Source organism: Passer montanus, unplaced genomic scaffold (genome assembly GCF_014805655.1).
Source record: "Passer montanus isolate IOZ18808 unplaced genomic scaffold, ASM1480565v1 scaffold8, whole genome shotgun sequence".
NCBI classification, from domain to species: Eukaryota; Metazoa; Chordata; class Aves; order Passeriformes; family Passeridae; genus Passer; species Passer montanus.
This window is the reverse complement of record NW_024373256.1, coordinates 4682077-4709375: the sequence shown is the minus strand read 5'-3', so window position 1 is coordinate 4709375 and position 27299 is coordinate 4682077. Positions and strand designations below refer to the sequence as shown.

The 27299-nt window shown below is 42.9% G+C and overlaps 1 protein-coding gene across 5 annotated transcripts in view; it reads right to left on the bottom strand.

The window, feature by feature from the left end:
- The window catches only part of MAD1L1 (mitotic arrest deficient 1 like 1), a 350640-nt gene that overhangs the window by 176787 nt on the left and 146554 nt on the right, over nucleotides 1-27299 (bottom strand). For all 5 annotated transcript variants that reach the window (XM_039732446.1, XM_039732448.1, XM_039732449.1 and 2 more), the window contains one exon: nucleotides 5499-5555. In XM_039732446.1, coding sequence (XP_039588380.1) covers nucleotides 5499-5555 — 57 coding nt within the window. The remainder of the gene's footprint in view (nucleotides 1-5498; nucleotides 5556-27299) is intronic.

Here is a 27299-nt window from a genome sequence, read left to right as displayed (position 1 = left end):
AAATGGATATTAACTGCACATATATTTTCAGTTGGAACTGGGAAGATATCACCTATCAGAGCAGTCTTCCCATGACAGTAATGGTACAAACAACCAAAGCAGTTTCAAGACAAGCTTGATAAATTTATGGACTGAGATATATGCTGAATTTGCCTCTGTTACTGAAGGACTGGACTTTATGATCTAAAAGTCCTCTCCCAGTCTTCTGTTACTACATCATTTCATTCTGGATTAGCTTCTTTTGCTGTCTCTTTATAACCAGGTTCATGCTTTTCAATCTGATTTGAGAAGTGGATATTTCTCTAAGATTGCCTTACTAAAACTATTCACCCTGCTGCTCAGCTGAGTGCCACGCTGCTCATCTGTCTTGGCTTTGCTGGCCTCACATAAAGTGTTAGGATAAAATCTGTCACATGGGAAGGAGATTTGCTGTCACCTGCTAAATCAATTCAGAAATTATGTAATACACTTTTGATAGATGGAGACTTCCTGCACCAGTCAGTGCAGGAAGTCCCCTGCCCCTCCCAACCTGTTGGTTCTAAAGATGTTCCAGCAAGGCTTCATTTTTATTTATAACTACTGTGGTTCAGCCCTCTGAATCCCACATTTAATTGCCTTCCTATTACAGAAAATACAGAGAATTTACATTTCCACTAATGAACACCACTTTTGTTCCTGTTCTCAGTCTGTTGTATTTCTTGCTTTCTGTTCAGTAACTCTTAAACAAGAATTAAATTAGCTCCATTGGCCATTAATCCAGGACAGGTATTTCTATACTCAAGTTCATATTTTTTCCTATTATCATTGGTGTTACCTGTAAATTAAAAGCATAGGTAATAACTTTTCCATGTTACCTTACAGTTAACAGCTAGTTCCCAACTACATGCAGCTCAGTGTTCTCTGAGTTTATTTCCTTCATGTCCTCTCTTTTCTGTCTCCATTTCTACTCCTGATAACCATCAGTGTAGGCAGTCACTGACATTTAAGTTAATCCTAAACATTATGATTTCATCAGACTGAACACGATTGGCTCTTTAACTATTGCTGACCTGCTGCTCTTAAATAAAGGTCTCCCCTTCTCTGCAAAGGGTTAACCAACACTTTTGCTCAAGGCAAAGGGCATTGATTATATTAATTTTAAGGTGTCTTTATTCTCTCTGTAAGGACACTCAATTTATGCCATTCATTTGGTGACGGCTGCATTCTTGGACTTCAAATCTTCTTTACCTCCTCCCCTGCTAAGCAATTCCTCTGATTCTTATATCCATCCTTTTTAATCTGCTGGAGGGTGAAATTTAATTTGTTCCAAAGAGCAGTCTATAGATTTCAGAGCCCACATGGGCCAAGCTGTCTTTTGAAGATGAAAGCCAAAAGATACCCAGAGCACCTCAGGGTAATGAAAATACAGGTGATGCTTTTTTAATACCAAGCCAACTTCCCTCAGGGATTAATGATGGAGAACAAAAAATCTTGACATGAATGCCCCCTGCTACAGAACCAGACTGGAAGAAAGAGTAAGATCAGAGAGCAGAGCTGTTGCTTGGATGGCAAGCTTGAGCCAAACAATCTCCTCCTGTCTATAAAGGGATATGAAAAAGGCAAACGAAAATTACAAAAACAAACACGTCTTCTGTTTCCCTCCCCTCAGGGAGCGAAAGAAAAATAATATAACAAACAAGAAGGCATTTTCCACAAATAATATTTTGGTTTGAGTGAAGCTCTCCTTCAGCTTTAGACCGTAGAGCACTAAACTAGCATACCATGAGAAATAAGATCCTGGCACCACAGATCAGGGAGCTGTGTGAACTCTGGGCAACCTCCTTGCACATCCTGCAAATAAAGACACTAGCACCAGCCCCAATAAAGAAACCTTCCACTGCTGATGAAATTATCAGAGAAGTGCACATTCATACAAAAAAAAAAAGAACAAAAAAAAAATCAGTAAATAAAAGACAGAAAAACCCGATGGATCTCTGGGGCAGCTCATGGACCTGAGCCCTATTAAGAGTGGTGACTCTTATGTGTCTTATGGGCACACACTGTTCCCTTACAGTGTGAACATGCTTAAATTGTGGAAAAAAAAGAAAATAAATAAGTGAAGTGTTAGAGGGAGAGGAAAATCAAAGTTTCATTGTTAATTACATAGCACAATGATAAGGGTAATTTTTCTTAAATCAAAAAATAAATTCTAGGTTCAAGTTCCCTGAAGGATATAAAATATTAGAGGGTTTTTTATGGTTGTAATCACAAACTCATTTCTCCAGCCACTACTGGCCGTGTCTAATTAGGGCAAAGTGTGTTAATGATACAGAGGCACAGCCCAGAGATGTCTTCAGTTGCAATATTAATTGCATTTAGGGAAAGAGGCATGAATTGTGCTTATACAAGCTAATTAGTATGGGTTTGCTAATTAATACTGGAAAGTCAAACTGCCTTTGTCTTGTCAACTGCAATTAACTGAAGACATTTAAATTTCCTTTTTTGTTGTTCCTTCAGTAGCACGCTCACTTTCAGCTGACAAGCAAAGAAGCCCTGCACTGGAGCAGTCAGAAGAGCCACTCCATTTCACTGGCATCCCACTTTCCTCTAGCAGGACCTTGTGCTCTGGCCTGGCACAGGGCTCCCTATCACACACACCACCCTTCCTCTGCCACTGTCCCTGGGGACACAATTCCCTGAGCCTGTCCTCAGAGGAGAGGCCCTGAGTGTGCAGATACTGTTCTATTGAGGTCACAACCCATCAGACTTATCCCACAAGTAATGTACTTTTAAATATTGCTATGTAAAGAACGACTCCTTGACCAGGGCACCAGAGATGCCCCCACTGATAGAAAGAAGTCCTTGGTTCTCTCAGTGAGGTTCTGTCAGCCCTGGAGCCAGAGCCCAGCTCTTCATTTCCAGTGCCCCAGGAGGGTGGCACAGCCACCAGAGCTCTTTGGGGTCGCAGCAGAGATGCCACCTGCACAGAGGATTGTCCCAGAAGCAGCCCAAGGACTGATCAGACTGCACCTGCACCTGACAGGTGTTTGCTCCATTTCACTCACAGCCACTGGCCTGTGCACAAGAGCTGATGAAAAGCAATATCCACCTCTGTCAGCACCCAGAGCAGGACAAGCCCTTCAGCATTCCCAGCTCAGCATCAAACTGGGGCTGGAGGCTCACAGTGAAAGGGATGAAAAGGAAGGTGAGAGGCCAGCAATCCAACCCACTGATAGAAAGAAGTCCTTGGTTCTCTCAGTGAGGTGATGTCAGCCCTGGAGCCAGAGCCAGCAGAGCTCTTTGGGGTGGCAGCAGAGATGCCACCTGCACAGAGGATTGTCCCAGAAGCAGCCCAAGGACTGATCAGACTGCACCTGCACCTGACAGGTGTTTGCTCCATTTCACTCACAGCCACTGGCCTGTGCACAAGAGCTGATGAAAAGCAATATCCACCTCTGTCAGCACCCAGAGCAGGACAAGCCCTTCAGCATTCCCAGCTCAGCATCAAACTGGGGCTGGAGGCTCACAGTGAAAGGGATGAAAAGGAAGGTGAGAGGCCAGCAATCCAAACCAGGCAAATAATTTTGGTGAAGTGTCAAATTTAAAGGAGTTACAAATCAGGCCATCCTGATCAGGTGAGACACTGATCTGAAATGGGGGGGAAAAAACACATAAAGAGCATTTTGCTGGATGGCAGGAGGAAAGCAGGGCTGGTTTGATATCCACAGGAGCCTGTGGCAGGCAGCCATGGAACAGCCCCTTCCAAAGGGGACAGACCTCAGTCACCATCAACACTGCAGGAGACACAAAGTGACAACTTTTCCTACCAGGGAGCTTGTGAGTGGGGATGCAGAAGAACCATCCACCAGCAGTGAAAAGAAGGAGCTAAAATGTCGGGTTTTCCCTTGCAAGGGGAAAATATGGGGGGAAAAAATCTCTTTTCCTCTGTATGAATCAATTCTCCTATATTTACTGAATAAATTCAAGCTGCTGAATAAAGCCCACCCCTCACAATCTGCAATCCATGGTTAAAGCACCACAAAAAACAGCCTGTTCATGGGAGGCTGATGTAAGAGTTACTGGGAAGATCACAAAACCAGCAGTTTTCCACTGAGAAACCCTTGGGAACAAGCACTGAACACTGACCGAAGCTTTATCCTCTGATGGATGATGCACAACACCAATTAATGCTTTAACACTGGAAGTTCCAGCTTCTCCAGCCCTTTGCTAGCCCACTTAACACAACACATTTTTTGAAGGCAAACAACTCAAAAACCAGGCTTAATGAGCTCAAAAGAAAAACTTTGAAATGTTAAAAAAACTAACTCCATAACATCAGAAAATTTAAAACACAACAGCAAGTTTTTCTTCTGATAAATCCAGTGAGCACAACACAAAATTGATTGTACAGAATTTGAAACTGTTACAAGGCAGCACCTAATGAGATCAGATGGTAAGTAGGATTAACTCAGTTTTCTTTGGAAGTATCAGCTGTGGCCTCTGTCACCACAGAAAGCAGCTGGGCATACAAAAATGTTTGCCCACAATGTGAGACCACCCCAGAACCGGAATCAATTAACGCTCTCATGATGGAAAATCTGATGCTGAAACAGCAAGAGGCACAAATTAAAAAAAATATCCTAACAGACGAATGGCAACCCATTAATAGCACAGTAGGGGCACCTCATCCTGCCCTTCAGTGCCCTACCAGAGCTCAGCACAAGTCTAAAAAGACCAGTGTTGGCACTCTAGTTTATGATTTGGATTTTAGAACAGATGTCTGTTTAGCACCTACTTACTAGCCAGTGCTGCAGTCTTGTTTTTATATTAGTAATAAAATTAATCACATCGACAGAATGAGTCTCTGCATCTTGGATATTGCTCAGGTTTTCCTTGTGACTACGAAAAGTTGCAGGAATCCCACAGTTCATCTATTAGCAAAAATATCAGTTCAAATATAAGTTAAAATAGCTTAACACTGACACCTCATTTATTCCTGAACATAAAAAAATCATATTCAAGTAATGAAACTGAATATAAACCTCCCTGCTACCTGGCTTTGTGTCCTTTTATTATTTTTGGTCCTTGAGGGAAGTGCCAATAAAACAGACTAACCCAGCAGAAAATTAACAGATATTGTAAAAAAATAGTTTGTGGTAATTCTCTTGTATCTCATCTGCCTGTCCTTTAAACACTTGAGACTGAATCAAAGGCCCCAAAGAAAGGAGTTCATTCAGTATGAAATTAAATGCTTGCTTCTGATCTAGAACTGGTAAGGAGAAAAGGAATTGCCAGAAAAATTAAGACAGACCACTAGATCTCATCCAACACTTTTTCCAGGTGAGTATGGAGACAGGAGTGCCAAGACTGGCAGCAGCAACACAACTTTTGCAATGTTTATTTGCTGTTCATTTCTGAATATTTGGAACTGATCCACTGTTTAAATGAACTGAACTTTGCATATTACTGCTCTGTAAACCAAGCAGGGGGAAAAAAAGAGGCAGAAATTGAACACTTACCAACTCTGCTCTTTGCTTGTGATTTCCCACTTCTTCCAGAACCTGAGACAGCTGAGCCTTGAAGACACAGGGGAAAAAAACAAAAGCAAAAGGAAATTAAGTCTGGGATGTAATTTTGGAAGTTTAATAAGACTCTTGTCCCTCTCCCTGACCACTCCCCCTCTCCCTCCCACAAAAAAAATCACATATGTCTCCATGATTTTCATGGCATTGAGAAGGAATTATAAGTATTTGGTCTTGTTAGTCCTGTCAGCATCCCATGCGCCCACCAAAAAAAAAAATCATATATGGCACCATGATTTTCATGGCATTGAGAAGGAATTATAAGTATTTGGTCTTGTTCTGTCCTGTCAGCATCCCATGCCATGAGACAGTCCTGTCCCAAAGAGCCTGAAGTCTATGTGCACAGGAAAAACCAGGTTTTTTGCAGAGAATGCCACAAGATAAACCTGCCCAAATTTTAATCCCATGGCCCAGCCAGAACTGTGCCTTCACTCAATTTCTGTGAAGCGGCAGAAAGAGTGATCTAAAACCCACCCAGTTTTGTCCAGTTTAACTTTGAAGAAGAGGAGGTTTAGCTCCACAGCTCCTGAAAGGAGTGTGTGTTTCAAGCTAACTTCACAGAAAATGTTCTGCTGAATTTCTGGGGTCCAGGGTTGGGTTTGGAAACCTTTAAAATGCTGTGGGAAAACATCAAGAAAATCTGCTCTTTAACATAAACCTCTTGAATTTCCATGAGAAAAGATCTCAATGCAGCATTTTCTACTTTTTAAAAGGGAAATTTGAAATGTAAAGAATCTCAAACCAGAGTAGAAATACCTTTGGTTATCCTGGCATAATCTAAGGGGAAACAGGAACTTGACTCAGAAAAGGATCTTTTACAGAGTTTTGTTTATGAAAAAGGATTTTAAACCAAATGGGTATTTAGGAGACAGTTAAGAGAAGCCACACAACACACAAATGCTATTACTTCCCACATCCTTGATTTTCTAACACTCTGCTAGGCTGCAATCAGCCTTTCTCTGCTTAGCAGAAAGCCCAAAAAATAGCCACTGATGACAGATAAGATAATTTAAACAATGTAAACAAATAAAAGAAATAAAAACAACTTTCCTACAAACTGATTCATGTAATTTCAAGCAAATATTCATTAAAACCCTCTGGAGTCTCTCAACTTCTCACCACGTATGAAATGAGTCTTTTGAGTGCCACATCCAAACCAAAGACAAACAGCAAGCAGTTTATTACAATGAAAAGCAAAACATTCAGCTCTGGAAGCTAACTGCACTGAAATGCAAGCAAATAATTAAATAAATTTAAAAAACAGTCTAAGGGCTCAGCACAGCAGAAGTTCCATTTTGCCAACAAACAAGCCAACAGTTCCAAATTTCCCTGGCCCCAGAGCTCAGCGGAAACTGAAAAAGTTTCAGCTTCTTGCTGTGCAGGGCCCGGGATGATGTGACATTATTTAAGGGAGAGACACTGAAATAGGATGAAAAGGGTTTTAACACAAGCCTGGGACCTGGCACAGGAGAAGGAAACACACTCATTAAACACTGCAGGAGATGCCAGTCCCAACCCAAACTGGAGTGCCTGGACAGGCGAGGGAAGAGAGCAAATGAAATGATCACCAAGCCTGATGTGGAAACATCAGGGAGCTGTAAATTTGCAGACATTTGGGAAAGACTTTTCCCTACTGCTGCTGAAGGAGGTACAATGACAGCAGCAGGCTGGAGCCAGCAGTTGCTTGGGGAAGAATTAGAAAATGACCTTAGAGGGGTTATTTAGGAGAGGCGCTGGCATAAACTCTGCAAAACATCCCCAGACTGACTGAATATTTTTGATTACAAACCACCCCAACTGTTCTGTATATTTATTAGCTTTCTCTGTATGAAGATGACCTTTAGATGGGAACCACTAGCCTACTCTAAACCAGATATAAGAATTACTTAATTTAAAATTACATTAAAAATCATGTATTTTCTTACAGCAGCTGCCAGTCCTGAATTTGAGGGTCAAGTCTCTGTTCAGGCTCCTGTTCATACAGACTCCTATGGAATCACAGAGTAACCCACTCTGGAAGAGTAGGAATCCCCTCAAAGCTCAATGCCCTGTGGTTTTGGTGGTCACCTGGATCAACCCATCACACTGTGCCCAGCTTTGGTCACACCACAGTGTAAATATTTTTATTTATAACACCAAGGCAACCGTACCCTAGGAGCCTGTTTAACTAGTTGGGTATAAGAGCATTTTAAAGTATAATACCTCCATAAAAGTCAGAAGAAAAGGATAGCAAAGACTCCAACACATTTTACTTCGGGATAAGGCTGGAAAAACCTTTTAGGCAAGAGAGAAATAATATAAAGGGATGGGGAAAATTGAAAATACAAGTGGGAAATATGCCATAATTTATCTTAGATATAATATGGCTTGGGGAAAATAACCACTTCAAGGTGCTATGCCAACAGAGACACAGAACCCTGGACAGCAAGTCCAAGCCAGCAGCAAAACAACAGCAGATCAATATCATTTGGAGAAGCAATCAGATAAGAACTAAATCACAAAGCAGGTTTTCTTCATTGCATTCATTTCTAGGCAGCTCATCTCAAAGGGAAAGAGTCAGTAACTAGTGGGAATTCAGAGAGCATCTACTAAACTTACCAGACTGCTGGAAGAAATGATTTATGAAGATTAAAAGATTTTTAAACATTATGCTTTGACTGCAACTCTCACAGAAGAGCAAAAGGGACATATTTAATGCCCTGAGAGCTGTTACAATGACAAAGCTGGAAACAAGGAGGTTTCCCCAGCTCACTGCTGCTGTTGGATGCACTCACAGTCCAGAGCAGGGACCCCCCACTCCCTGTCCCTGCCCCCTACTCGGAGAGCTGGGGAAGCTCCAGACAAAGTCTAAATTTTCAGCAGGGTGCCCAGTGTCTGCACTTGCCAGGCTGTGGTGCAGCCGATCTGGATGCTTTATCACGTCCAGTTTGTAAACATCAGCCCTGTCCCAGACTTTTTATTAGCTTAAATCAAATATTGAACCTCCCCTCAGCTGTTGGAGGACAGCTGCTGGCCAAGTGATTCACTGCCATATTCCTTCCAGGCCACAAGAAAATACAAACTAATCACCAGCAGCATGACAGATGCACGCATTTTTAATTACGAAGGAGAAATTAGGCTGTGAACTTAGCCCCACATCTCACTTAATCAGAGTGCTGGGGAGGAGCTGCCAGGAGCTGCAGAGGGCCCTGGAGAGCTGCCTGGCAGCCTGCCCAGCCCCTGCTCCCACTCCCCAGGCATTTGGCAGAAAAGACCTGAAAAAAACAAAGTTATGCTGTTCCTTGGAATGTATCTTCTCAGGAATGAACTGCTGGTTTCTGGGTGCAGCCATCTCTGGCCACATCCAGCAAGGAAAGCGTGAGGGTTGGACATGGGCCCCTCAGGGTGGTGGGAAGGCACAGCGGGGCCAGCAGATGCTGGAGCACTTTGCCAGTCCCATCTCAGAGCTCTGCCCTGGGAAACACCATCCTGGTAGTGACAGGACAAGGGGAATGGCTTCAAGCTGGAAAAGAGTAGGCTTAGATTAGACATAGTGAACAATCTTCCCTGAGAGGGTGGGCAGGCCCTGACACAGGGTGCCCAGAGAAGCTGTGGCTGCCCCAGCCCTGGAAGTGTCAAGGCCAGATTGGATGGATCTCTGAGCAACCTCATCTAAGAGGGTATCCCTGCCCACAGAAAGATGATTTTTAAGGTCCCTTCCAACCCAAACCATGCCATGATTCTCTGATGAGCTCAGCTCTGTGTTAGGGTTTTTCGATTGATCATATCCACCTTGATACCTCAGCAATCTCTCCATAGGATAAACTTCCGTGTTGAATTTTCAGGCTACGCATAAAAGTTAACTTAAAGCTCCAAGGAAATTCTCTTTACTTAAGACACACATTAAATTCCCATAGATCACCGAGCTCAAGCATTAAGAAACCTGATATGTAAACAAATATTATGAATCAGACATAAAAATACAGTGCAATTCACCCACTGAAGGCAGCACAACCAGGTAAGGGAAAATCAAGTTGCAAAGCAGGGAAAAAAAATCCTCTCGAGTACTCAGTCAATTACTTTAAGCTTTCAAAAAAACGTTTGTCAATTCAAAATATTCATCTTACATGACAACATAGTCTAATCTACTGTCAGTGGATTGTCATCCTCAAAAGAGACTGGCAGGAAGAGAAGAACCTGTGCTCCAGCCTCACTGGGAATCTGCAGCTTGGGCTGAAAGAGGAGCAGGTTTCCAAGGAGAGGAACCAACTCAGCTCCAAGGAGACATTTCTGAATTGTTTAACTTGCTTCCCTGCATCAATAATTTCTCTTCTGTACCTTCCAGAAGTCAGCCTTCACTGACAGCACTGGAGGAGGCTGGTCAGGGAGGGTTTAATGAATGAAACTGAAGCAATCTGGTGGTGACAATGCAGCTGTTAAACTGACTGCATCCAGAGCCCCCCACTCCCCTCTGGAGGCTGATGGTGAGCTGGCTGCCCTGAATGATGGGCAGGCAGCTCAAAAGTGAGCCCCATTTGTAGGGAAAAATTAACTACTCAGTCTCTAATGAACAGTCTTTCTCTACACAAAACAATACCCTCTGCTCTACAAGCAATTAGCAAATCGAAGTGTTCTCTTTGTGGACCTGCATTAATTTACTCCTCGATGTGGCACATTAAATAGCTCACAGGTACAGCACAGCAGTGGCAACAGCCAGCACCATAAAAATAAAAGCTTGCTTCAAAGAGTTTCGGAAGCAAAATTAGGCGTGCTGCATACAGGGAATAAATCAAAACAACTTTCATTTGGAAATATCATTTTAGTCTTATGCTTTCATCAAGGAACATGATTATCATAACAGCCACATTAATACAACGTTGGTACTCTACAAGGGAGAGAAACAAGCAGCACATTTGCTACCTCAAATTAGAAAGAATAAAAATTGCTCTTTCTCATCAGGGGAAATACCTGAGAACATACACAGTTGCCTATTGTGGGGTTGTACTTTCACAGCTAGAAATCCCCATGACAGTCCCCAGAAGGAAGGCCACTTGTTGGAAGGGCAACACCTCTGCAGGGAAGGGGAGGAGGAAGAGGCTGTCCCTGGAAGAGCTGGAACACAGCAGCAAAAAATGGCATTTTTACAGCTCACTGAAGCCCAAGATACCCTTAGAAATATTTTATATGCAACAGTTGTATGCAAATCCAAGTCAAGTGTGATAATTGGCAAATTTAGGTATAATGTTAATTACCAGCTATTTCAAATTAATTAACTTCTAAGATAAGTTCTTGCTTCTCCTCTTTGAGAAAGCTAACACACAATTTAAATTTACAAGGATATATCAGCTGCTGATCACAGAAATAGGGAATCTTGTATGTTCCAACATGCCAGATCACTTCAGTTTCCTTCTGCTGGCTGCTCCCCATTCCCTGGGTAATTTCACAGATATGTATTTCTCTGATCACTCACAACAGAAGACACAAGATGAAGCCTCTTGGCTCAAGCTGGATGGTTTGAGTGTGTGGCTAAAGCGTGGTGTGACCTCTACAGTGCCCAAGCCAGAACAGCTTATCTGGTGCCATGGCTGGGGAGGAGGGAAGAAAAGAAAAAAAAAAGCACAATATCACCTTTTTCTATCAGATTCAGGAGCACAAAGCAAATAAAGTGCACTGAAGCTGTGGCTGAATTGCAGAAGGAGACTTGAAAACATGGCAGCACTCCCAGGACAGTTCTGATAAGGAAAGCACTGACTGCGACAATTAGAATTCAATCCAATGTAGGAACATAAGCACCATGCTGATGAGTTACATGGAACAACACAGGAATAGGATGAGAACAATTTGAAGAGAACTTTGCAGTCACTAATTACCTCTCAGCAAAGAATGAGGCTCTGGCTTGTGGGGAAAACAGAAGGAAAACTTTGATTTCACAAAAGCCACAGACAGATTACTTCTGGGGGTGGCAGAGACTGAGCAGAAGTAACTCATCAGCCACTTGCAGTCAGACTTCACTTTATTTGCATATTGTGATCCTGCATATTAAAATACTGTGAGAACCGAAATTAAATTTTCATTAGTGTTCAATCTGGAATCTCACCCGTGGGATTCAGCTTTCAACAGTTCATGCAGGCATTTCCCTGTTTATTTAAAGTCAGATACCCATTTATCCCACGCCAGCCAACACTTGTGGCCTTCAACCCACTGCACACCATTATTGCCCAAGGGCAGCAGTGCAGGATTGTTTCTGCACCCCTGAACTGCCCTACAGAATTACTCTGAACTAACTGGTTATTTCTAATTTAATGTATTTTGATGCTTTGTAGTTGAAATTGCCAATCTTTCACAAAACTGCATCAGTTGAGATCACAATCAAGAAGACAGTTCAGTACCAGCCATTGCTAAATAATTTCCTTGCTGCTTTACAGGCTCCTTTTTGCTGTTCTGAAGAAAGTTCTCCTGGTTATAAAATCAAATGCACATCCTTTATAAAGTGGGAAAGAACAGCTCCAAATAAACTCTGCTGCTGTCTCAAAAGCATCCAGAACACCACGTTATCTCACAGGAGCTGGATTGGAGGTGGCAGGGGGCTCAGTCTGATGTGAAAGTGAAGAGGAAAATTCCCCAACAACTTCTGAATGTGTTTCAGAAATTTAAATTCAGTGAAACCACACTTGTTCTGACTTGCAGAAAAGCTGCAATAGGCAAAGCAGAGACCATTACTTAGTGACATAATTTATGAGGATAGGCTTGCAGCTCAATGAAAAACATGTGTCTCAGGCCACAGCTGATGTAGTTTTCCATGTAATTTAGCCCTTAATTTTACCCCAAACAAGGACAGGAAGCACAGGAAATGAGAATGCCTGTAGGCCAGATGTCCCACATCTCCAGGGACTCATGCTCCTGGGCATCACTGCAAACCACAACACCCAGGGGCTGATGGCCACTGCTTTGTCCAGAGCAGTGAGAGTGTTTTCCACCAAAAAACAAGAGCTGCTCCTTCTCTGGAAACCAGTTTTGTACTGGATTTGTGCAGGGAAATGCCGCCCCCCAGTGAGACACAAAAAGCAGCTGGTTACCAAAATCAGGGTAGAATAAAGCAGAGCTCTTGGGCACTAAAGAAAAAAAATGAAACTGTAAATTGAAAAATCGCCAAAGTCATCACTATAATTACTGAAGACGAAGGGAAAACGTCTCCCCTAGCAAAGATATGGGCTCCTATCAACACTCTATCAAGATTTACTGGACAAGGGGATAATAGCCACACCTTTCTCTAGCTCTTGAGTCTCAAGGACAGACCAATCTCTCTCCTTCTCTTTAAGAGATGAAGTCACTTGTAATGTCAAGAATTCTTGACAGTAAGCTTAATATAATGAAATAACCCCAAACTCTGCCTGGTTAGACTATGAGAAAAGGGTGTTAACAAAGTACGGAACAACTGCTATGAGATGAAGACAGGATTCCAAGCCAAAATTGCCCACATCCTTATTCCTAGCAAATACTTGATCTAGCTTAAAGTAAGCTGCACAGTCCTGCAGCAGAAACCTGGCTTTTGTTCCTACTCTGCCTAACAACAGAGACCTGGGGCAAAGCACTAAACTCTGAAAGTCTTTCTTTTCTCTCCCTGTCTAACCTAAAGATAATACTGACTCTGTAAAACCCTTCCAAAACCTTTGAAAAAGGATAATCTCTCAGCACAAGGTGCCACTGTTGACACAAACCACACCTGATGGGCCCCAGCACTAAAAGGATTAAGCACCAGAGTAAGTGAAGTCCAGCACCAACACCTTCAGAGGTGGCAGCAACCTCTTCTCCCTGATCCTCAAAGCAAAGGTGACCTTCAGAGCTGCAATAAAATGTTAAACTTGGAGAAACACCCTGAACTTCTCTAAATCTACTCCATCAACACTGTTCACATAATCTCTCAGGCAGATGCTGCCGGAGAAGGAAGAGAAGCAAACTGGGAGATGGAAAAATGCAGAACCTTCTATCCAGGAAAGGATGAGTCCCTAGAGATTGGACAGCCCCGTGCCAGCCTGAAACAGTTAAAAATGAGGCAGGAAAATAGTGGGCTCAATAACAAAACCACCTTAGTTTTGCAAAAATATCTCAAAACAAGAACGTTCATTTGTTGTTTTACTGCAGCTGAGGGTGAGGTGAGGCTGTGAGGCAACACCCCAGAGACTCCTCTCTCCTGCTGTTTTCCCTTGATGTTTTTATTCTGCACCTTGCTAAGAAGGAGCACAGAGACCAAAAGATTAGCACAGCTCTGCTGGGAACAATCTACTTTTGTAATAGGTCTCCTTCCCCCCATCCTAATCAAATGGTGCTGCAGTCCCCTGGGGAGAGAATACAGTGCCAAACAAAAAATGTGAGTTTGCAGCTGCTTCCTCAACAGCAAAGGGCAGCCTGACTGATGAAACTCTGCCAAGCCAATTGCTTCCAGCATGATGCAGCCAGCACAGCATCTCCACACACAAGTGACTGTGGGATGCTGATGGACTCTGCTGATGGTCATTCCCCATCACTGGAGCACCCATCAGAGAAGCCTCTGCCACAAAAATTCTCATTGAGGTCTCAGAGGAGCAGATGAGTGTGAAGAATTAGCAGGAAGTCCCTTCTCTTTTGCTGCTCCCCACCAAAAGTTTTAACCAAATGGCAGAAAGATAAAATTGAGGGTCAGCTGCAAATCTCTTGTCAGGAGTAAAACACATTAATACATTCTTGCAACTCAAAACCATTCAAAGAATATCAGCCCACTGGATAGGGAAATAGCAAATGGATAAAGAAATACAAAGTATCTGGAGGACACTAAGGATAATTAATTTCATTGTGCTGTGGTCAAATCTCTAAAGGTGAAACGAAGGGATACCAGCACCCAACCCTGAAACAGGAGAAGCACATCTGGGAATCATCACTGTTCAGGTGATCTGAAAACAGGTACTCTAAGCAATCCTGGGATCTGGAGAGCACCACGTCCTCTTCAGGTTGTATTAACACTCCTGGAACTGGGAAGCAAAGTGAGAGACAGAAGACAGAGCAGCTAATGGGAACAGAATCCCTTGCCATTACGTGTGATAAATAAGCTGGTTGAAATAGGGAGGAACAAATGCTTGTGCATTTGTTTAATTGCTGGTGAAATTTTAAGCCCAGCTCATTTATTTACTCTTTTTTTTTTTTTATCCTTTAGGTTATCAGCAGAATGAATTCAGGCTCCAAAGCCTTCTCTTGATGAAAGCAAACATCAGTACTCACCAAATCCAGGAAAAGGAAATCTCAAAAACTGGAAGTGGTGGCAGTGTGACACCTAGCATCTATTAAACTGTCAACTCCTTCCTGTGCATTTTTGCCAGGACAACCTCCCTGGATCTAAGTTCTCCCCATCAAGCTATGTCCAACTAGGTTTGATAGCTGGAGGGAAAGAAACTGCATCTAATTCATGAAATCTGTAAATTAGCCATCAAAAATGTTCACTCTTATCCATTCATCAGAAAAAATGGTGGAATTACAGCTCTACCTAAAAAAGCCCTTCTAATTTCAGCCCGATGAGTCAGCACTGCTGCATCTCATCACTAGGAGTGATTCATTGTCACTGCACTTCTCAAAGTCAAGAATAAGGGTATTCACCCCAATTCACTGTCATCTCATAACTCCTGTGGACCCAGGCACTGTGTTTGCACACAGCACTGTTATAATGATTTATGTGAGTGTGTCACTTTTAATTTAAAGGGATAAAGAGTTATTGTCAAGTCTACCAACCATAAAGCAACATTTTCTTTCCACTGAGCTGACAGTTGAATACCTGGAAAATATTCCTGTTTGCCAAGAAAGGAGAGGGCTCTACAGCCCATAGCCTTAAGGTGTCAGTGCTTCTGAAGAGAGGAGTGGATGGCCAGTGTCTTTGGAGAGAACACTAGGACTTGGGAGAGGTAAAACAAGGCTTACAATACAGCTAGAATCTGAATAAAAATTCAGACAAAAGCAGTATGGATGGAAAGCCTCTGCCCAAGTGAAAGTGAGGAAGGGGTGTGGAGTATGGATGAGAGACCAAAAAGAAGATCTGTGGTCATAGCTGGATGAAACAAAGACTATCATAAATTTATATAGTGTTCTTATTCAGGCCCCCTAATATCACAGTCACTTTTGAGAACCTTTTAACTGCTAAAACAAGATTACTGAACAGCTCTCACTGGCCTTACATCCATGAGAGGGTCAGTGCCTTCCTTTGAGCTGCCCAAGGCTGGTGATAGTTCAGAAAAGACATCAGTAATGGTGCTGTCAGCTCTGTCCCTATGATATGTGTTATGATATCTGTTATGCCCACAAACACACTCCCAACAGGAGCCCTCAGGCATGTGGGCACACTTCCTTGTGCAGCCTTGTGTTGTGAGCCAGCCAGGAAACAAGGCTGGGAAGTGAAGATCTGTGTTTAAATCAAACTTTTTTTTGTTAACTCAAATCAAGTTTAGTTTCTGTTCTAGTTCTCAGCCCTACTGCACAGGTTGTCCCAGCTCAAATAAAGGTCAAGGAGGGGTTTCAGCCAGCACCATCCTTGGCTTGGGAAATTACAGCCAGAGTGGTTTTGGCACCCAGCAGAACAGTGGGGAGAGAGCCTAAGCCTCGGAGGGGCTCCAACAAATTTCAAACGCTCTTGGAAGTTGCTAGGTAACAACATCCACCCCCAGGACAAGACTGTGCAATGTTTGCTCTGACAAAGCAGTGCTTGCCTCGCCCTTGCTTCCACCCTGGCAGTGTGTGTGTTGAGGACCTGTCTCCTCTGCTGCCAGAGCATTTCCAGCCTCTAGTCTGGGTGCATAGTTGGATTTTGCTGAATAAAGCAAACATCCCATTTTAAACATAGCTATTATAATTAGCAGAAGCTTTTTGCTCAATTCCCCTTCCAGACAGGGATTTCCAAATGTCAGTGTGCTTAGCACAGCTGATCTGTGTGGCTGCTCTAAACATAACTGACCTAGGAGGGTCCAGAATCAAGTCCTATCATGGGCAGTGAGATGGAAAAACAAACAGAATAATTGTCCTTCTTTAGACTGTACCTTCATTTTCCTGTACCATTTGCACCAAGGCAAACTTAGCAGAGACTCTTTGACACAGAACATTCATGTTCGAGGCCAAGCAGGAATTTCTTTTGGTATTTTATACCTGTTTTCTGAGTCAGCCCTCCAGATGACTCTGCCTCATCCTGCTTGTTCTGCCAAGGTATCATGACATAAAATCAAAGGGCAGTAAAGGGAGAACAAAAAAGGGGGAAACCCCCAAACTAGCACAGCTACTGATGCTAACATGTTTTTGCAGAGGTTCTGGCAAATGCAGAGACCAGTTTCAAACAGAATCTTCTTTCTAAATCTGTTTTTGGAAAGCAAAGCAGCCATCTCTACAAGTGATTTGCAATATTAAAATAAAATTGCCAAGTATCTTTTCCCAATACAGAGAAATGTCCCACACCAAAGATCTCCTCCCCTTGAAGGAAAAGTGTAGCCTTTCCATTTGCTGGAAGTTTAAGAGAAAAAGACTGGAAGGAAAAAAACCCCAGAGGTTAACAGTCTCTCTATCCAAAGACATTCCTTACACTGAAAAAATCTTCCAAGATTCCAACTGAAAGAAAAAAAAAGGTGTAAAATACCCTAAAATAAAAACAAACATCCCTGCACACCATGGTCATGCTCCTGTAACTTCTAAGAAGAGGAACAAAACCCTTCTACTTTTATCTGAGAATTTATTCAAAATAAATAAATCCCAATGGAATTTAGGCACACTGTAGAGGCTCCAGCAAAAATCATAAATAAAGCAAGAAAACTAAAAACAGCCTTTCTTGGCATGCTCTTGAAAGAAGGATTCACCACATTTCTGATTGACTGCCACTGTGGTTTAAATGAATCAGCTATAAATAGGCAGCAAATGCAAGGCAAGCACTTGATGGAAACAGCAAGGATTTTTTTTTTTGTTTTCTCTTGTTATTGCTTAATGGTCTGTTGGGAAGGAGGTGGCTGACAAGGTAGAAGAAATGTGGTAAAAACATAAAGAAACAGAAAAAGATGGGGTGTGGGAAGGAGGGATAAGGAGACATGAAGACATCCAAAGGCATGAAACGTGCAAATACATTTTTGCCTCTGGTTTTCCAGAGGAGTGAAGGATCAGGGATGGGAACAGACACACAGACCTGGAGCTAGGGATGGCCTGTAAGTCTCCTCACAGCCAAAACTTGAAGAAGGCTTTTATGTTATCAGTAGCTGCAAAGTCAAGCTTCTGTGGGCAACCTTGGGCTAATTTCTAGATTTTCCTACAAAGCAGACTGCACATATGTAGTGCAGCCATTGCAGAAAAGCACTGGAAGTGTTTCTGCGGCCCCCTTGTGCCAAGAGCCATCCAAAACAGGAGTGACCTCAAAACTATTTAAGTTAAGCAGCCACTCACTTCATAACAAAAATGAAAATACTCATGTCAATGAACAGCAGAGCTGGAGGAATCTGAGTCACACCCAGAGAGGATCCAGTTTCTGAAAAGAATTTGCAGGGAAATCTCTAATAAACTACTTTATAAATATTGAATAATCACTTCTCAAAATAGCTGGAGCTTATTTCACAGCTCTTGTTCCAACTGTCTGCTCACTCTCCTCCTCTCTCCCACAGCCAGTCTGACTGCACACAACACCCCATCTCCAGCTCTCTGGCATCTTTTTAATTACTCTTCTTAATCTTGTGCTCCTTCTTTCAAGACTGAAGGAGGCTCTCACAGAATCCAAGGAGCAGAAAACCTTCTGGTTTCCCCTCCCAAGGAGTTTGACTAGCTTTAAAGACCTTCTCTACTCCTGCAAAATATTTCCTTTTAACTCCATGGCAGATCTTGCCAGTGAGCAGCCCAGGACCTCCTCAGAGCCTTCTCCTCCATGGAGATGGAGGCTGAACCCATGGTAGCTCTGCACAGAGTTACAGCTTTCTCAATATTCATTGTTTCCTCCTGTAGGAAGGAGAAGAAAGCTACCAAAATGGTCTGAAATCCAAATTTTTAAGCTTCAGCAGTTAATATCTTGCCCTACTTTGGAAAAAAAAAAGAAAATTTTGGAAGGCGTATGCCAAGGGGTACAAGAAAAACCCCTGCAGAGACAGGATCAGAGCAAGTAAAGAACATCCCTGCACTGCACAAGCATGGCACATATTCTGTATTTGCCAACCATCAGTTTAATTCTCACTGTAATATCCTGCAGGAGAAAGCAAAGTGAAGGGTTAATCAAGCCAGGGCTGAGCCCTTTGTTTATCCCAGAACTGAGCAGCAGGAACAGAAGGGAATATTTCCATATGTTGGCCCGTCAGTGCCGCTGAGTTTTGGGCTGAAGAATTAACTCCAGAGGGAGCACTGCAATTTTATCTTACATGTGGTCCATTTGTTTCCCTTGGCCCTTCTGCTGAGACTGCCAAAGATGCCAGACAGGATGATATTTCTGAGATGTGGGTGTTTATCTTCTCTGAGTGAACCAAACAGCAATTCATTTCAGGAAAGCAATCCAGCAACTCACAATTGCTCCTTGCTCCAGCAAATGCAGCCTGACAAGGCAAAAGGTGAAAGTGCCTGATGGTCCCATTAGAATCCTTTGAGTTTCCTCACTCCTGAATGCCTGTGGAGCAAAACTGTGCTATAGAAACATGAGAGATCTCCACTTGGCAGGGGAAGGGAAGAAGTCAGGACATATGCCAGGATAATCTGTTATTAGCTCCTGCCACACAGGTGCAGGCTGTGTAGAACCACTCCTGCGTGGCACAGTGGGATGCTCAAGGCTGGGAGCTCTGCTCCAGAGGCTCCTGGTGGAAAAGCACCATGGAGCATGACAGAGACCTCATATAAATACTTATGAGTAAGAATTGTCAGTGCTTGGATTTTTTAGCTTCTTTTCATGCTTCAATTGTCTTTCTTCTTAACCTAGCAGATAAACAGCTCCACAGATTTACCTGTGCCTAAAAGTGCCTGACGCAGGGCAATGCCAGCTCCTTTGTCCCAGGCTGATACATGCCAAAATAGTGACTCACTCCCAGTGCAAGAGGCCACAGAGGAAGGCTACATAACTGTACATTTGCTCTAGGAGTGGCTGTATTTGTGCCATGCAGCAGCCTCCAGATATTCATGAGGACTTGAGTGTGACCTTTCCTTTTCTCAGTCCCCTTTGCTGGCAAGGAAAAAAGCATAATCCAAAGAGCAAGTGGAATGTAACAGAAAATAACATCCACAAGAATTGCAGTAATGTGTACAGTGTCGATGGGCTGTAGGAATTGAACAAGGACTGTGGATCCTGCCTGGCCTAAATAAAAAGGTGCTCATTATCCTGAAAGGAAATGCCTCCACTTATGAATGAGGAGGTCACACTGCACTGGGAAGATAAATGTCATTTCTCTATACAGCTGTGATGGTCTCGCTGTCTTCAAAAATTGACCTAACCAGCAAAGCAATAAAAAGCCTGTAGAATTAGCCTGGGACATTATTGTTTTGAGAGTGTAAAATCACTCATCTGGAGCTCTTTAGACATGCTTTCCTAGGAACACTTATATATGTGTACATGTGAATTTACATTGTGCCTTTTGGGAGTAATAAGACATGAAAATAATTAACTGACACTTTCAAACAAGCTTGGATGTGTTTGGTACCATGTATGTCGAAAGATTTTGAGACTCACCATGTATTTTACACAGCTGTACACATTCCCAGGAATTAAATCCATCTGCATAGGTAGTTTTACATTCATCACAGCCCTCCCCATCCAGGCAGCCTCTTCCAAGCACAATGAGCAGCTTTAAATAAATACCATCCATAATGCCAACAACTCTCTCTTTTCAGCAGCTCTGCAGGCTGCCATGCTGCAGCTGAGAGACAATTAAGCACACTCAGATGATCTTCAGGCACACAGTACAGAGCAATCTCCTCGGAGCAAAGGCAGCATCCATCCCCTCCAAGCAGGAGCAGCACTGGGGGCCAGGTGCCCCCAGCCCAGGCTCTTTGAAGAAGGGGTGTCTCATTTCACAAGTGGGGAGCTCCTGCCCCTTCACACCCACACGTGTGCAGGGCAAATAACTAATGAACATGAGTCATTGCTGGTGTGTTCCCCCCCCAGAGGAACAGGGGCTGTCACTGCAGATGTCACTCCTGCTGTCCCTGTCACCTTCCCTCATGCAAAAGGTCACAGAATGTTTCAGAAACCAACACCTGATTTTGCTAAGGTGGAGCTAGACCCCTGGAGGTCAAAGGAGCACATTTTAGCAGAGTATTTGAGATACATGGAGGCTGACCTATCCTCAGGCTGCATTTTTACTCATTAAATCACTTCTTGTAAAAGGGAATAAACCAGAAAGTGAAAAACTGCCTCCATCTGTTAATGAAATTGAGAGCACTCAGAATAGAGGTGCCAAAGGTAGGGTTGGTAACAACTGGTTTAGCAATAACATCTGCCACAAAGATCACTGGTTTAGGGTCTCTGCCATCAGGTCAGATCCCAACTGCACTGCACAGCCTAGATTTTATAAAAAATTCAGAGTTTGTGGACTCTCAAGACATACTTAAATAATTAATACAGATACAGACACTCATCATTTCTTTGTATACAAATAATATACAGTGATAACCTTTATACAAAGAAGCCTCAAACCCTCTCCCATTACACATGATATTCTACTTAAAATAACCTCTGCAAAGTAATTACTCTGTTCATGTTCATGGTTTCTGAATAGCTCACTGGGCTTTTATACATCATTAATAACATATAATATATCAAGCTTCTTGTTGATTTCCTTTAAAAATAAAAAATATTTAGGTTTAGCAACTCTTCTAAGAATCAGATTTCCAATGAAAATGAACTGTCTTGACAATTTTCTGAAAAGCAGTGAAGTCGATGCCACAAAAACCCCATTTGGGAGTCTGATGTGTGGAACACAGGCACAGGAACACAGAACAGATAAAAATCAATGTCTTAAGCCAGGAATCAGTTGTGTTTTTAATGTGGGCTTGAACAGAACTAGAAATCTGAGCGTACATCTGTCAAAACTGCAGCCATTAGAGCCATTTAAACAAATTGAAAACATAAATCACATCAATATGTCAAATCGATGTGCCATGCATTTCATAGCCATGATACTGTCACCACAGCTGGATTCATGGCACGTGTGCTCTGCAGCACTGCCTGTTTTATTAAACAGCATAAATAAAATCCAAAAGAAAAATGTTACAACTTGCATTACAGGGAGATCATGGCTTTCTCCACAACTCTTGACTTTGAGTTTGTTTTGCTGAAAAGCTTTTAGCACTATCAAAGCACATTTGACATTAACACTGATTAAAGCAAATAGATAAATTGCAAAGCCTCTGAGAAAGCAGAATTGTTCCTTACAATTTACCTGGACCACCCCTGGACAGAGGAGATCTATATCAACAGCTTAGTTTTCATTCACAGCATGGTGAGAACTGCTATCAGCTGGGTTTTTCACTTACTCTGCTCCTAGCCTTATCCAAATATTAGTAGGCTGGTCACACTGAAGTGAAAAAGAGAAAAATAAAGAAAGAACCCCATGCATCTTCCTTTGAATTCTGTTCAAGTTTTGACTGGCAATGGTGCCATGCTCAAATTCACAACCTTAACACAAACCAGGCTGAGGAAATGGAGGTGCTGGACAGCCCAGGCCATGGTGCAAGGCTGGGTCAACAGATGGGAGCAAACACAACTCCTAACGTGGAGAAGCACTGAGGGTGACCAATTACGGATGTTCTGAAACAAAACAGCTGCAATTGACACTTGCATTTAGGCCCCATTCGACAAACTGCTCAGGCACTAGCTGAACCAGGCTTTTTAGACTAATTAGTTCCCTGAAGAAACACCTCTTCTACTACTTGTAATTAAGGCCAAAATAAAGAATCAATGGGCTTCAAAAAGAAAATGAAAACAGCAGCCACTGTTGTTCTAACTGCCACAATAACCAAAGTATTAAATGCATTAAAGTGGATCTTATAATCCTTGCAAACTGCAAAGAGCAAGACTGTTGGGATCCACAAGATCATGGGGACAAGCTTGTGTTGATGTTGTTTTCTCAGACCATTTTTTCTGTTTATATGTTAAAATTATTTGGTAACAGGATTTCAACAAAAGTCTGTAGCTGGACCCCACAGAAATGCAGTGGGCACAACTGTGCTGAGCCTACATGGAGGCCCCACAGGAAACCCTTGGAATCTTTACAGGATTTTTTTAAACAGATTTTTTTCCGGTTTTTAAACAGAAAATAATAATTAAAAATATAATTTGCTCTTACAGGTCACCATCATCATGAACTAAGAGATGACACGAAAACATTTACAGCTACATACTTTAAATCTTAAATTACTCAGTGATTATGCAATTATTCTGAAATGAAGCACTACAAATCACAGAATTCAAATTCAATGATTATAAAACTCAACAAATCTCAACAAGTTCAGAACATCTGAAGTCTCCCAGAAAAGAGCTGTTTAATCTCATTAACACAACTCAGAGTAGGGAACAGGTAAAATTTCTGTGTAAAACATTATCCTCATGCCTAATATTAGCTTTTACTTTTTTTCAGGAGATATTTATATCATTTCTCCCCAAAACTGTTTGGTTTCCATGGGCTGTTAAAGCTTTCATTGATGTGAGAAGGTGCCTAAGTAGCAGTTCTAACAAACAGGAGAACATTATTGGCCTCAGCCAGATTGATTCACCAAGAGTTCAAGAGATGCAAAGCACTGGACTGAGACCCCTCTGGCAAACATAACCTAGAAGCCCAGCTTCTAGTTCAGAGAGAAACTGGTCAGTCACGGCCAATTCTCCCATTTTCCCAAATTCTTCCATTCCTAAAGAGTCAGGCAGCAAAATATTTATCTGGTGGTTGAGCCACACAAACACACCAGCCACTTCAGGAAACTGTGGGCTGGGAGTGCTCTGGAGGATGTGCCCCTGCCTGCCAGGAGATCCCATCACAGATCTTCTGGATCATTCCAGAAAGGGGCCATACTCCTTGGAAGTTGTTAGGAAACTTTAACCATTCCTGCCCAAGACAAAGCAGATGTGTGGCACTTCAGTGACGTGGGCTGTAGCTGCACAGTGCACATGGATCAGACCAGTGCTACCTCAAATCAGCACACTTTCCAGCTTGGAAGAGATTCATGGAGGTTAAATCTCCAAATTAAACACAGAAAGCAGCAGTCCTAATGTTGAAGGTTTCTCTAATGTTGCAGAAAACCAAACAATTCTGCAATTGTGGAAAGCAACACTGGAAAATGGTGCAAGTTCTAGAAGAATTTGCCCAGCAACCTCTCTACTGCCTCCCACCCATCCCTCCACACTGCCTGCAGCAGCAAGTGATGGAAACCAACATAAGAACATGCTTCTACTCTTTCAAAGCCTTCCCTCTGAAAAGCTGGAAGCTATCCATTCCTAATCCATTCCCAAAGACTCTTAATTTGCCTTTTTCTGTCTTCTGCCTCAGAGGGAAGAGACATGCCATCAGTGCTCTGCCTGAGCCCCAGTTCAGCCCCTGCTCCCCAGCTGCACCTCGCAGCAGGAGGGGATTTGCACCACACTGCACAGGAGCAGCTCTTTAGTGCCATGCCTCTGCTGTGGCTGGGGCCACTGCTCCTACTTCAAATGTACCCCTGCTTCCTCCTCCACCTAAAAACATCTAATTGCAGAGCCTGTATCTCTGGGCACAAGCGTGCAGGCTCTCCAGTGTAAAGCATTTGAAAGCTCTCAGCATCGCTGGAAACGCTCTCCCCTGTTCTATTGTGGCAAAAGTGACTCATAACTGCACCTCAGTTATCGGCTCTTTCCAATACATCACGAAGAAAGAGCCCAATTTTAAATCTTCTGTAGGAACTTCGACACAGTTCATCTGTTTCTCATGTTTGCAACAGCCAGGGAGGGACATCTGACGCTAATCCAAATTCCTTAGGTCAAGCCTCTTTTGTGCTTGGTTATTCACAACGTCACCAGAAGAGGCTCCGGGAGGATTTGTTCATACCAAGAGCATTTTAAGAGGAGCATTGTTGGGAAGAAGGGTGCTGTTGCTGGCACCTATCAATCTGCCAGGGCTGAAGTGAGTACTTAGATCCTGAGTACAGGAGCAGTCCCACATCCTCTGAGATCAAACCTGGACAGCAGGACGATGACTCCAGCACAGTCTCACCCAGGCTGGGTGTGCTACCTGCAGGCTTGAAGCACTCAGACAGCCAGAGCCCACCCTGAACTCCCTGCACTGCTAGCACAGGTGACTGGTTATATTTATCATTACTGCACATCTTTACATGACAGAGTCAAGATGTGACCCAGCAGGAGAACAAGGGGCAGAGCGTCACTGACTGCATCTGCACCAGGAGCGTGACTTTCAACAAGAGGTGACAGCAATGACAATTGTCTATCCCTGTCCTTACTGCACTTGAAGAACACAAGAGCTGCAGAGCTGGAAAATGTTTTTCTGTCCCCAGCACTTCAATGTACAGCCAAGAGGTAGAAGTGTCCTTGAGACTGCTGGTGTGTTTGCAGCTGGGGGTATTTTTCTGGGGGCTTGTCCACAAGGCAGCTTTTTACAGGCTGGAATAGTTGTCTAAGTTAATGATTCACCCTATGCAAGTTGGTGACAGGACATTCCATTTCCTGGGAATGATGGAGGTTGCTTCCATTTAGCTGTGGTCCCTGGAAACTGCTGACTTAAAGCCATTCTTAAACTCTCAGAGCATCCACACACTAAAAATAGCTGCAACAATCTCCCTGTAGTGAAAACAATGCTGGTTTTGCAGAATATCTCCAGTGTAAGGAAGTGCCACGGACTGCTTCTCTTGATCAATTACTGACTTTCAGGACGGATTCAAAATGAGGAATCTCTTCAAAAAAATTAGGAGCAAATGAGTTTTAAAATCTAGTTTGACCAAACAGATACACAGAGACAGGATCTGCTGCAGCATCAATTAGTTTTAAGAGTCACTGTCCTTCCACAGGGCAGGGACCGTCACCTTTAACAAATCATTACACCGCTTGGTGACTTCCTCATTTATATGATGATTATTTGCCAGGTGTTCTTCCAAAACACAGCCACTGGCAGGTGTGAAAGGGAGGGGAGGAAATGAATGACTCACTGATTGATAAGGTCACTCAGGTCTGAGGAAGATGAAACACCTGGAAGAACAGAGAACCAAGATAACCAACCTCCATTCTGCAGGAGTGCCAGAGAACACAGGCCTGACCTGCTCTCCTTTGGCAAAGCAAAACAAATGCAGAGGACCTCAGTGGTTCCTGGGAAGGCTCGAGTCTGCCAAGAGATGCCAAAGCTTTGGGTCCAAAGTGCTATTTCAACAAGGTGTTTGCTTTGTCAGAAGATGATGTTCAGCCCTGTGGCTGTTCAGCAATCAGTGGCAGCTGATGCGTGGAGCATCTCAGCACCATCTCTAGAGAGAGCCTGTCTTCTCCCACGAGCCACAGACAAGATCTACAGTGACAGCAGAAGTCTGGGCAAGTGAAACAGATGCCATTCTGGAGTGGCAGGAAAGCTCTAGTGATTCCAGTTTGCTCCTTATGGACATCCAAAGTGAGCAGAGTAATCATCTCACTGCTTCTTAAAAATTGTCACTGAGCAAAAAAAGGTTGGATGGCAGCAGAGAGGTAGAGAAAGTAGGCAGGAGAAACCTGAAAATTAAAACAAACTCCTCTGGACGTTGCACAGATGGGAGGAAACATCTCTGTGAAATTCCCATCACCACAGAAGCCCCTTCTGCTGTGTAAAGGAGCAATCTAACTTTGAGGGGGAGAGGAAATATGGCAAAGGAGCAAGATAAACACAAAGAGTGGATCAAAGGGAAGAGGAAAAAAAAAGGCAAAAAAAGTGGAAAAGTGCTGATGGGGGAAGCTGGGTGAAAGACAAGGAAGAACTGTTAGCTGCTCAAATTAACATTTTAATGCATTCACTGTAAAATTTAAGCACTTGAAGCACTGGGGTGGCTGCTGAGCAAACCCCATTGGAAAGGAACAGATTGATGACTTAACACCAGAAAATCAGCAAGGTCCAGGTTTCACCATCAGCAGGTTCACTGCAGTTATCAGGGGCAGATAATGTGACAATATTTGGCCAATGAGTTTTGAGGTCACCAGGAATGCCTGTGATGGAAGAAAAGCACAGAACATATGGCATTTCATGTGCTGAAACTGTCAGACTCACAATTAACTGATTAGAGTGCATATGGTGCTCACAGACAGGGGAAATCTCTCAGTGTAAAAGATGCTGGAGTCCATTGAAGGTGTCAGCATGAGTCTTCCTTGCAAATCTCTCTTCATTAAAGTTTCGTATGGGGCCAGGAGTGTTGTAATAAAATCACTATTAATGCAGTTATATTTATGATTATCTCCCTTTTGTGCAGCTGGATTTAACTTTTCAAACACTAAACTCCACATCAAAGCTTTTTCATAGTGGCTGCTGCATGCACAGAAGCTTTTTGTTTTGTCATATTTAGCTTGAAATTAAAAGCAATGAGAGCTAAGGTGGTAAAAGTAAACCAAGATTGGCAAGAAAACTATTAATATGACCAGTATCAAAACAAAAATTCAGTCTGCCACAGAAATACAGTTACATTTCTGTTAAAGTATTTATAACAGGCTGGCCAGGGACAAACTCATTCCCTCTCCAGTTCCAAAACACACTTTTAAAGAGATGGTGAGTGACACTTCATTAACCACGTGAAATGGGCTGACACAGACTGCTTGCTTTTCCAGCC